General features: G+C 41.5%; 1 protein-coding gene across 1 annotated transcript in view; it reads right to left on the minus strand.

The window, feature by feature from the left end:
• Positions 1–12678, minus strand: part of SLC6A13 (solute carrier family 6 member 13) — a 37349-nt gene that overhangs the window by 17106 nt on the left and 7565 nt on the right. Inside the window, exon 3 of the mRNA XM_080914533.1 lies at positions 1809–1943. Within this exon, the coding sequence (XP_080770659.1) occupies positions 1809–1943 (135 nt within the window). The remainder of the gene's footprint in view (positions 1–1808; positions 1944–12678) is intronic.

A 12678-nucleotide genomic window follows, 5' to 3' on the forward strand; every position in this document is an offset into this window, starting at 1 on the left:
GAATTTTCCAAAAACTTTAAAAGAGAAAGATGTCTTGTGGCATTGTCAGTCAGTTGACCACTTCCACAGGACAATCTATAATGAACCAGCTCAAGAATGTTCAACTTGCCTGGCACTTGGGAGGCAGAGATGGGCAAATCCCTGTGAGTTTGAGGCCAGCTTGGTCTACAAAGTAAGTTCCAGGATGGCCAGAGCTACACAGAGAAACCCTGTCTGGAGAGAGAGAGAGAGAGAGAGAGAGAGAGAGAGAGAGAGAGAGAGAGGAGGGGGGAGTCACCAACTTGGAATTTATTTGATCTAATACCCTACTCTCCAGGAGTTTGTCCCTAAACAAATAACTTCCAAGCAGGAGGGAGCTATCGAAATAGACAGAGGTGCTAGCAGAATATGAAAGTTTTATAAGTAATTGAAAATGAGCACAACGCCTCATGCGAAGAAGGTCTAAATTATGATATATTCACTTGACGAAAGTTTACAAACCATCAAATGATCACCATGCAGAAAGTGGAAAACAAAACAAGCCGAAAAGCAGCCCCTAAATCATGGCTGCTGCTTAGCAGTGTGTTATAAGCACCACAGAGAGGATAAATGGAGAAATAAATCCCCCTGCCAACCAGAAGCAACCCAAATACTGCTTGATAAGTAAATGTATCAGCGTTGTGGAATGCTACCCACCCACTGAGGCGAAGACATGAATTCCTAATACACAAGGCAGCCTGGATGGGTGGCTGGATGCAGAGGAGACCACACTGAGAAGCCACAGAAATGCTGCAGACTGACATTAAGTGGTGTCCTCGGAATGACAGAAATAAAAAAGAGAATAGGGTTTGCCAGAACGGAGGCAGGAAAGGTCAGTGTTGGCCATATGATGGGGATTGGCATGGTTTGGCCACCATGGGGCTCTTGGTGGTGGTAATGGTGGTGGTTAGTCAAACAGATCCACCTGTGGGGAAGTTAGAACCACACACAATGAATAGGAGGTGGAGAAAAGGCACAGAAACTCTAGTAAGTTCTGTGAATGATTCCCCATGTCAATCTCTGGGTTGTGCTATTATATCTTGTAGTTATTAAACAAAACCACTATTGGGGAAAACTGGATGAAGGCCCATGGGACGTCCCAATACGATCTTATAACTTATAAAGTAAGCCCCTACTTATCTCTAAATAAAAGCATGAATTAGAATCTTATCTATAAAGAGAGAAGATAGAAATAAAGCAGTCTAAACTTTAAAGTTATGTCAAGGCAACAGAAAAACTGATGAAATGCCCTTTTCATTAAAAACTCTGTTAAGGGGCTAGAGAGATGGCTCAGCCCTGCTCTTCCAGGTTCAGTTCCCAGCACCCACATGTTCATTCACAACTGCCCATGACTCCAGTTCTAGGGGAAATCCAACATCCTCACTTAAACATAGGTGTGGGTAAAACACCAGTGCTCATAAACATGATTTTTTAAAAAAACATTTTTAAAAAATATAATAAAATTCTCACTTAAAATGTTTTCTAATTGATTACATATGTTTTGGTGAAACAAAATCACGGTTGCCTATTTAAAGCACATGCAGTAAGATAGGGCCGCACTCTGCCCATTTAGTCTAAAGCCTTTGCCTCGCTCAATTCTTTTCTTTCCTTCCATTTCACGGACAGAGAAACTACCTTAGTCTGCAGCTCACAGAGGAAATGGAGGTAAATACGGAAACTCACAGCCCTGTTTTAATCTCTGAACTGTTGTTCACTACTTGGTCACCCTAAATAAGGGTTACAAGCCCTAGTTCATGACCTTGGGATTGGACACCAAGTTGGTTACTCACCCTCAAAGATGGGACAGATTTTCCTCCAGGCTGTGATGCCTCCCTGGTTGGTGTACTGGCCAAGTGCTGTCTCCAAGAAGAAGACAGGAATGCCACAGGTAAAAAGGAAGATGAGGTAGGGGATAAAGAAGGCACCTGTGGGTAGAAAATTGGATGCATATTACCTAGACATCTCTTCATGGTCCACATCAACCCCTTCTCAGTGCCGCCCTACTTTGTGGGTCAGAATCTCAGAGGCAGGAGCCATTCAAGCTGCAGGTGACACTGTGTAGTTATCTGTTACCACAGCGGGGTTCAAGAGGCACCAAATTATGTGGGAGCTGTAAGGGTCCACGCTTCTCCTTCACTGTGAAGTTTGATGAGTGCCTGCCTGGTCTACTCCCCGCTGAACATCGATTACTGCCTAAGTGACATGTGGCTTGTGGAAACAGCAGGAAGACCATTGGATGATAAATAACAGGAATTCCCAACACAGACCATAATTCTTCATTCTTTTCAAAGAAATTTTTATCCTAATTTCAGACTTTTTATTAAAGACAAGTTTTGCCATATAGTTCAGGCTGTTCTCAAGGTCAGAATCCCCCTCTACAGTCTTCCAAGTGCTGGGATTATAAACAAGGCCTTTTATCAAAGCTAAAGTCAACTGCTTTGGTAATTATTCTGATTCTTTCTCCATAATCACTGGCTAAGGAAAGATTATAGGTATCAGACATGCTGGTATTTTCTTTACATGGACCTCCAGCCACTGCCCAAGTTGACAGGAAAATTCACAGTAAAGAGTAACCAAGAAAGGGAGGCCACAAAGACAGAGACCATAGAACTTTCCACCAGAATCAGGAGAGAGGAAATGACCTAAGGTGACAGAAAGACCCATTCAAATGAGTACTGTGTACTCGGAGTGGTTTGGCCCTCCACTGGAAAGAACCATTTCAAAAGAGTAAAAAGAATGATGCTTATGCAGTGTCTGATCCCACTCACCATACCAAAGTATCGGAGGCTCTCCTGATGGTGAATAGCATATGTATTCCTCATACCAAAGCATTGGAGGCTCTCCTGATGCTGAATAGTGTGTGTATTCCTCATAACAAAGTATTAGAGACTCTCCTGATGGTGAATAGTGTATGTATTCCTCAAACCAAAGCATTGGAGACTCTCCTGATGGTGAATAACATATGCATTCCTCAAACCAAAGCACTGGAGACTCCCCTGATGGTGAATGGTGTGTGTATTCCTCATCACTGGAGATCAGTCAGCCCTCACCGGAGATAGCTCCAGTGCCACCTGATGAAAATAGGTGAAGAAACCCAAACCAAGGCACAACACAATAGTGTTACATAAACTATCCAAAAACTTAGGGGGACTGAAGGGCCTGAGGACCTTAAATTTAGCAGAGGAGGGTATGACGCAGACATACAGAAGAGTAAAGACAAGGGTAACATCATGTTAATCCTTAGATACAAGGCAAGCAATCCAGAGGGCAGCAAATCTGCTATAGTAATGAGGAGAACAAGCTGTCAATCTGGACTTCCATGCCTAGAAAACGATGGTGAAAAGAGCGACTCCATTAGCAGCAAGATCACAGGGCTGTGATTGCAGGCACACATTGCCGTTCTTGAGGACTGTTTATTCATTTATACTAGTTGATTTTAATGGCTATCGACCTCTGGAAAACTCAGAGGAAAACTTTCAAGCGAACTCCTACCTTAACATTCCACAAATCAGATTCCGGTGCAAAGAATACTTTCAAGAGTAAAGATGATTTCATCATAACAAAGAGGGTCAGTTCATCAAGAGGACACAATATCAGAGGAAAAATATAGGATTTTAAGATACGTATGTAAAAGTAGTATGGTATCCTTTGAGAATAAAATTTCATGAATTCAAGATATACACTACAAGAAAAGTTAAAGAGATTCTTCTTGCAGGGGGAATGATAAAGCCACATAGCAATATACTCCAGAAAGAGTAACTTCATTGGCAAACGTAAGAATTGCTTTCTCAAGCCAGGCAGTGACGGCACATGCCTTTGGTCCTAGCACTCAAGAGGCAGAGGCAGGTGGATCTGTGAGTTTGAGGCCAGCCTCTTCTACACAGTAAATTACAGGAAGCCAGAGATACACAGAGAAACCCTGTCTTGAAAACAAAACAAGGAATTGTTTTCTCCTTATTAAACTCCCTTTTCATAATTTTTAATTCACAGCACTCCTTATTAAACTCCTAAAAATACAACTCGGCTGGGCATCGTGGTGGCGCACCTCTTTAGTCCCAACACTCAGGAAACAGAGCCAGGTAGATCTTTGAGTTCAAGGTCAACCTGTTCTACATAGTGAATAGTCCAAAAAGGGCTACCTATTAAAACCCTGTCTCCTCATCTTGCTCAAAATAAATAAATAAATACAATTGACTTAACTGCCTCCCAAATATTCATGTGTCTATTAATATAGATTGATTAGCATGCCTCTCATTCTTCATGAGAGGAGCTTCTCTGCAATGGGCAGAGACTCAAAACTGGTCAAAGAGGTGGGGATAAGTGAGTGTTGAGTGCTCGTTCCTGAATGAGACATGTATAAAAAGCCCTATACCACCAAAGGCTGAGGAAACATCACGGAAGAGGGGCAGAAAGAATGTAAGAGCCTGGGGCTGGGGAGAGGGACTGAAAATCAGCGCCTTCTGGACATGACACAATCATGGAACTCATGAGCTCACTGCAGCTGTGATTAACTCCACAAGACCTGTACAGGATTGGGGCTGTCGATATCCCATCATGCATAGGAAAAAAGTTTGTGAGGCCCCACCCCTTCCTGAAGGTCTATGAACAGTTTTTTGATTATTGGGAGTGATCGTCATTTTCTTCAGTACTGTAGCCCTGATAAGTTACTCATGTTCCAATGTTCATGTCCATGTTCATAAAGACAATTACAATTAAGTGAGTCAAACCCAAAAGAGAAGACATCAGAGTAGGGCGGGCCTTGCTGCGAGCAGAGGTGGGGTGCAGACAGTTTCAGTGGGAGAGGGAGAGAAATGAGAGAGGGTAGTGATGGAGTTTTAAAAAAGACCACGGTTTATGTACATTAAATTGTCAAGGAATAAACAATGACTTTACGAAATTCCTAGGCAAATGGATGGAACTAGAGAATATCATCCTGAGTGAAGTCGAGTCACAAAAGGACACACATGATATGCAGTCACTGATAATTGGATACTAGCCCCAGAAAGCTCTGAATACCCAAGAAACAACTTACAGGCCATATGAAGCTCAAACAAAAAAGAAAGGCCAAAATGTGGAAGCCTTAGTCCTTCTTAGAAAAAAGGAAAAAAGAAAAAGAAAAAAAATTGTGTATTCATTATATATTATTATGTAACATATTTTGTGAGCTATAAAGTATGTTATAAAATTAAATAATTTTTTAAAAAGATAAAAAAATTATACACCATGTAGTACATAAAAAATTCTTGTTTCTGGTACTGACCAAGTATTAATTAATGATTTCCATAGAAACCAAAATAAAAAGTTCTTATGCATTAAAAAAATTGTCAAGGAATAATGATAAAATTAAAAAATACAACTGACTTATTAAAATTTACAGTGCAGCCAGGCATTATGGCACATGCCTTTAATCCTAGCACTCCAGAGGCAGAGGCAGGTGGATGTCTATGAGTTGGAGACTCTCCTGGTCTACAGAGTGAGCTTCAGGACAGTCAAGACTACACAGAGAAAATCTGTCTCAAAAACACACAAAATTTAAAAGAAAGAATGTAAAAGATTCGTAACAAATGGAAAAATAAAATTTACAGCAAAAATACAATACTCATTAGGAAAAATGGGGGAATCCTAAGACAGTTATACATAAAGTAGTGCAATATCCTTTGAAAATAAACTTTGAAGAATTAAAGAGAAAGACTACAAAGTCTAAACTAACACAATAAAAAGCTACCATTAGTAAGCCATCAAAGGAACAATGCAAATAGTGGAATAATACTTAAAATATCTAATTACTACAACACAAGGCAAATGAAGAAAGGAGGAACGAGGACCTAATATAATAGGACTGGTATAAAATAAGGATCAAGAAGTTATATTTTAACCTACCTTATGATTAGTTGTATTAAACGTAAATGCTCTAAATAATATTAAGGGTCCCGGGCTTTTAGGTTGGCTTTAAAAGAAACTAAGATTCAAGTATATGCTGCCTAAATGAAGTATACTTGAGTTTTTAGGGATAAAAATGAAGAGATTATAAGTAAAAACAGAAAAATATTATTTCATGTTAGTACTTATTGAAAGAAAGTAGGAATTTGGTTTGATTTGGTTTGAGACAGGGTCTCAGCATGTAGCCCAGGCTTTCCCAAAACTCACGGTCTTCCTACCTCAGAATCTTAGAATCACAGTGTTATGATTATAGGCACACACCGTCATGCCTTAGGAGTGTTTATTGTTTTATGCTAATTAATTTTCAATGGCTTTCAATGTCTTAAAAAGTCAAAGAAAAGCTTACAAAAGAATATCTATTGTAACATCACACAAATTAAACTTTAGGGCAAAGAATATATTCAAGGGTAAAGATAATTTCAAAATAATAAAGGGGTCAATTCATCAAGAGGACATAATATCCTGACTTCATATTCACTGTAAAATAGAGCTTTAAGATACATGAAGCAAAACTAATAATCCCACAAAGAAAAGTATATGGATTTCTTGTTAAAGTCAATATGTTTAATATTCTCTCAACCATTTAAAGAACAAACTGAAAATCAATAAGGATGTAAAATATTTGAAAACCAAATACCAGCTCCATTTATAACATTTATAGAGCAGCCTAACAACAGAAGAGTATACATTATTTTCTAGCATCTATAGTATGCTTACCACGATGAGCCATGCACTAGTCCAAAAAAGAATCTTAATAATAAAAAACTGATTTAGGCAGATATATTCCTGATTAAATTAAAAATCAATAAAAGGAAAACATTAGAAAAACCCCTACATATTTGAGTTTTTTTTTAATTCTTCTAAATAATCTATAGATCAAATAGGTAGCCACAAGAAAAATTAGAAAGTTCCCTAAGTAGAATGAGATGAGCTACAACATACTCAAATCTGTGTGTTCTGTTAAAGCAATAGCTGGAGTTTCTGCTCCGATGGCACTAAATGTCTATTATCATAACAAGAAAACAGAATATTAATCAATAAAACCTTAATAAATGAGAAATAAGAGTCACAAAGCCCAAATTAAATCAAAGTGGAAGACAAGAAAGCATAAGAGAAAATCAAGCAAACCAAAAGCTGCCTTCTTGAGACAATGAAATCAGTAGACTTCCAGATGACAAAAATTACCAACACAGGGCTGGGGCACTGGCTCAGTGGGTAAAAGTACTAATTGCACAAGCCAAGGAACCAAACTTCAGTACCTGGAGCCCACATTCAAACTGCTAGATTCAGCGGTGTACTGGTGTAACCTAATCTCTTCTACAGTGAGGTTGGAGGCAGGAATGGAACCACTTAGTAGCTCTCAGGACAACCAGCCTGGAATAAACAATGCAGCAGCAGAAACACAGGACTCTGCCTCAACCACATGGACAGCAAGCACCTATTCCCAAAGGTTATCTTCTCTGACAGGAACATGCCCACTACAGCATACATACACATGCATGGATGTACACACATTGCACATGAAACACGTAACACACACACACACACATGTGCATACACACACACACAGAGAGAATAAAAAAATAAATAAGTCAGGGTTTTTAAAGTTACCAATATAAGAAATAGGAAGTACGTCAGCACAAATTCTACAACTATGAAAAAGATGCTAACAAAATACATGAACAACTGTGTCCTGATAACTACAGAAACATAAAAAAAGTGGGCAAATTCCTCAAAAAGCACATGCTCCTGTAGCCTGCTCAAGAAAGACTATGTAAGCCGCCCTTAACTACTAAAGAAATTGATTTTTTTATTAAAAATCTTTCCCATAAGGCAACCTATAGATCTAATGGCTTCGTTGGTAAATTCTCTCGGTGCCTAAGCAAGAAATCGTACCAGTTCTACATGAGCTTCTATTGTGGGGGGAGTGGGAGGCTCAAGACAGGGTTTCTCTGTGTAGCCCTGGCTGTCCTGGAACTTGCTCTGTTGACCAGTCTGGCCTTGAAGGTGTGCCTCTGCCTCCAGAGTGCTGGAATTAAAGGTGTTCGCCACCACATCTTACACAACATTGACAAAGAAGGAAACTGCCAAACTCCACCTATGAAGCCTGCATTTTGTGATACAAAACCAGACGAAATACCAAAAAGGAAAAAAAAAAAAAAACAAATTTTAAGGTCTGTTGAAGTTAGTTTTAATTGAAGGAGATGTGCATGTTTTGTGTACATGAGTATGTGTGTGCACATGTACATGTGTGTGCACATGTACATGTGTGAACATGCATGTGTGTACACGTGTATGTGTGTGCATGTGTGTGAGGAAACCAAAAAACAGCCTCACACATATACTTTTTTTTCTTTTGAGACAGAGTCCCTCACTGGCCTGAAACTCACCAAGTAGGCTGGCCTCAGGAATTCATCTGCCTGGCTGGCACTGAAATCACTAGCTTCCATCAACATGGCCGTTTTTTTGTTTTGTTTTGTTTTTTTGTTTTTGTTGGTTTTTTTTTTTTTTTTTTTTTTTTTTTTTGTGGGCTCAAAGACAGGACCTCAGCCTGAAAAACAAGCTCTCTGGCCTGTCTCCTGGGCTCCCTAGAGCTTTAAGAATGAGGAATGAACTACTGAAAAGGCTGAATCTCAACTATGACTGAATCTCAAACCAATTATTCTGTATGAAAGAAGCCAGGGTGTGGAAGATACATAGCTCATGATTCCCCTTACATAATTATTTTTAAGCAGATGAATTCACAGTGGCAGAGTAGAACTTTGGGATTGTACAGGAACATAGCAGCAGGGGCCAAGAGAAGGGGTTACCAGGATCTAGGAGAAAGTTTTTGCAGGTGAATGTATGTTCATTAGACAGACAGTAGAGGTACTTGTGTGGCTATGTGTCAAGAGGCTGCAATTTATACATCCTAAATAGGGCAGTCATTTGGAAGTTAATGGGAACAGATCTTTAGTTTATAGCCACAGTTCAGGCACTAAACTAAAATAATACTCAATTGCCCTGAAGGCCAAAGAATAAAGACTGCAAATAGTTCACCCTGTGAAGGGTTATAGGGAAAGCCCTGGTCATTTCAGAAACTTGAAAGCCCAGTTCAAGCTTTCGTATCTAGGCTGCCTGCTCTTTCCCAACAGACCAAGCCAATGTTTAACTGCAGGCCCATGGTCAGCTCTGCCCCTCAGCACATGAGCAAAGTCCGCACTTTCCAGGAGAAGCTTAAAAGCAGCCAGTGATCGGAGGCTGACCAAGAGAGACCTGAGCACAGCTGAGAGAGTCCTGAGGACCATTGCCCCTTCAGTTCTTCGTGAATAAATGATGGGTCAGGACCTAGCATAGAGACCCTTGCTTCTAATATCAGCACCTGGGAGGCTGAGGAAGACAGATTATAAGCAGGATGCTAACCTGGGCTACACAGTGAGACCCTATAGAAACAGGAAGAGACGTGGGAGAAGAAAGTTACCCACACCCTCATTTCACTCATGTAAGTCATCCTCAAAATTCCAAAATGTGCTGCCCACTTCCTGTGGGGTAGGAGGGACTGCAAAAAGAGTCTTGCAGCTAGCCATCCCTCTCGGAGAAAGCAGTCTCTTCGCTGTCTCACCTGTGATGCTCCAGCTACTTTTTGAAGACACAAAGAACGATATTGTACGTTAGCAACAGAAGTCAGCGTGCACATGAAAAAGATTAACGCTATAATGAACGCCAGCCAGACCAAAGTGGACATGGAGTAATTCATTAACAAGATTGCCATATGTTTCCAAAATAACTATTTCTCTAAGTAAAACCACTTCTGACCAAAGACCTGAGAGAGACCAGGCCATCCCTGGCAGAGAAACAATGCTAGATGTAGCACCATGGCTGATTTCAAGCTGTATTACAGAGCCTTGGTTATCAGAACAGTGTGGCTCTGGCACCAAGGCAGGGAGAATATGGTACTGGTTGTAAACCCATGTGGCTACAATCACATGTTTTTTGACAAATATGCTAAAAGCACACATTGTAGGAACAAATGTTCTTTTCAACAACTGGAGATGGATATCCACATGCAGAAGAATGAAGTTACCTCTGTCTCTCCCTGCTCAAATCCCAACTCCAAACAGATCGAAGGTCTTAATGTAAGACCTGAAACTGAGAAACTTTTAGAGAAAAAAAGAGGGGACACAATGAAAGGTGTAGGCATAGGCAAGAACCCAGGTAAGGAAGCCAACAATTGACAATGGCCCCTCACAGAATTAAAAAGTGACTGTCCAGTAAAGGAAACAGAATGGGAGAAAAGTACTTGCTAGCAATACATCTGACGGGGGGTTAATATTAGGAAATACAAAGAACTAAACAACAAAAAATCAAACAACCTAATCAATGACTTATAATGATGTGAGCAGTGAGTTCTCGGGAGAGGAAACGCAATAAACAATGAACCCACAAAAGTATGCTCAACTTCACTAGTGGTCAAGGGAATGCAAATCAAAAGCGCACTGAGATCCTGCCTCACCCCAGTCAGAATGACAGTCACCAAGGAAACAAATAAATGCCACCGAGGATGAGGACGAGAGGAACCTTACACGCTGCTAGTGGGAATTTAAACTAGTTCAGTCATGGTGGAAATCAGTACGGAGATCCCTCCAAAGAGCTGTCTATTATGGTAGCTCCTCCACTTGACTAAGATCTACTTCTCCTGAGTGTTAACCAAAAGACACCAAGTAAGTACGTCACAGAGACCCTTGCACATCAATGTTACTGTAGCACTGCTCAGACCTAAATTACAGAACAAGCATATACATATATATATATACATATACATACACACACACATACACACACACGTGTGTGTGTGTGTGTGTGTGTGTGTGTGTGTGTGTGTGTGTGTGTGTGTGATGGAAATTTTTTCAGCTGTAAACAAGAACATAATTCTGTAGTTTGCAACATAATTGGAGATACCCACATTAAGTGAATTAAGCTAGGCTCAGAAGAATATATGTTGCTTTTCTCTCATTTGTATTAGATTTTATACATAGGCACATACATGTGTGTATACGTATTTATATACACATGCCTGTGTGTGATATGAAAGTAGACACAAACTCTTTAGGGGAATAAAAAAAGTCTCATGAGTGCTAAGGTGTTATGGAACATGTCTTAGTGGAATGTGTCGTGCGCAGTGGATGGACCATGTGTCGTGTGCAGTGGATGGAGCTTGTGTCGTGTGCAGTGGATGGACCATGTGTCGTGTGCAGTGGATGGAGCTTGTGTCGTGCGCAGTGGATGGAGCTTGTATCGTGCGCAGTGGATGGAGCATGTGTCGTGCGCAGTGGATGGAGCTTGTGTCCTGTGCAGTGGATGGAGCTTGTGTCGTGTGCAGTGGATGGACCATGTGTCGTGCGCAGTGGATGGAGCATGTGTCGTGCGCAGTGGATGGAGCTTGTGTCCTGTGCAGTGGATGGAGCTTGTGTCGTGTGCAGTGGATGGAGCTTGTGTCCTGTGCAGTGGATGGAGCATGTGTCGTGCGCAGTGGATGGACCATGTGTCGTGCGCAGTGGATGGAGCTTGTGTCCTGTGCAGTGGATGCACATCGTGGCACTGTTAAAAACATAAAAACTGGGAAATGAGGGGAAATTGCTTCTCATTTGCTTTCTTCTTTCCTAGCTGCAGACGGCACACTGGCTAACAGTTTTCTCTGGCCCTCTTTCCACTGGTCTCCCTGGTCTGCTCTCTTCTGCCTACAGCTGGTATCTGCCTACCCTCCAGCACTCCCCTTTCAAGGGCTCCGTCTTTGGCGTGCTATACTGCGGCCTCACCTGAGGACTCCAGCCCTGGGTGTTAGAGATCCCTCCTGAGAGCTCAGGTCGGAGGCACCCAGGACGTGGGTGTGTGAAGACTGAGGACTTTTAGAACGAACTTGGAGAAGGGGAACACTGTGTGGATGTAAAACTCCAGCTGCCAGCAACTCGGACTTAAAAATCTTCGATGAAAGAGATTGACAATCAGAACTGAGATTAATAAGCAAGTAATTGAAATTCTCCTAGCCAAATGAAATGGTACCACTTCTTCTACCCCCTCCACCTGCCCCACCATACCTCTTGAAATGACCGGAGTCTTTTTATGCCCTTGCCTGAGGCCTGGGCTGGACAGGCCTCGGGAGAAAGCCATCTTGATTTTCTCTCCAGGGAGCTGAGGGTGAAGGGCTGGAAAAATAGTTTAAGCTTACAACCTCAGCAAGTTTTCTCCAGCTCAGGGACCGGTGCCACAGTTGCTGGATGTGTGGGCATGGTCCTTCTCCGGGTGCTGGGCTGGCTTGCTTCCAGGAAGAAGGATGCTGAAAGCAGAGGTGTGCTCTCCTTGCTGGTCTTCAGCAACATCTGTATTTATGGTGTCTAACGCTCTGCCCATCTCCCTGGTTTTCTTTAACCCGCTCCCATCAGGGTTTGGTCTAGTACTCCACTGTGATCACCCATGACTTGCCTGCTGTGGGTCAGCAATTTTGCTCACCCGTCCCCCTCAGCCCCTTCAAAGCATCTGCTGTTTGCTCTTACACATCTTCAGCTGCCTTTCCAAAATGCCTTAGTTTTTGCTTTGTGCCTCTGCTGCTCTCTCCTTGTTCCTGTGGCACAGACCAGCCTTCAGCTTGCCATCCTCCTGCCTCAGCCTCCAAAGATTACAGATATAAACAGTTGTACAAGGCTTTCTTTTTTAAAAAAAAAATATCTTCAAAATGCTAGTAAC

This window comes from Micromys minutus (genome assembly GCF_963924665.1).
Source record: "Micromys minutus genome assembly, chromosome: 3".
NCBI lineage: Eukaryota > Metazoa > Chordata > Mammalia > Rodentia > Muridae > Micromys > Micromys minutus.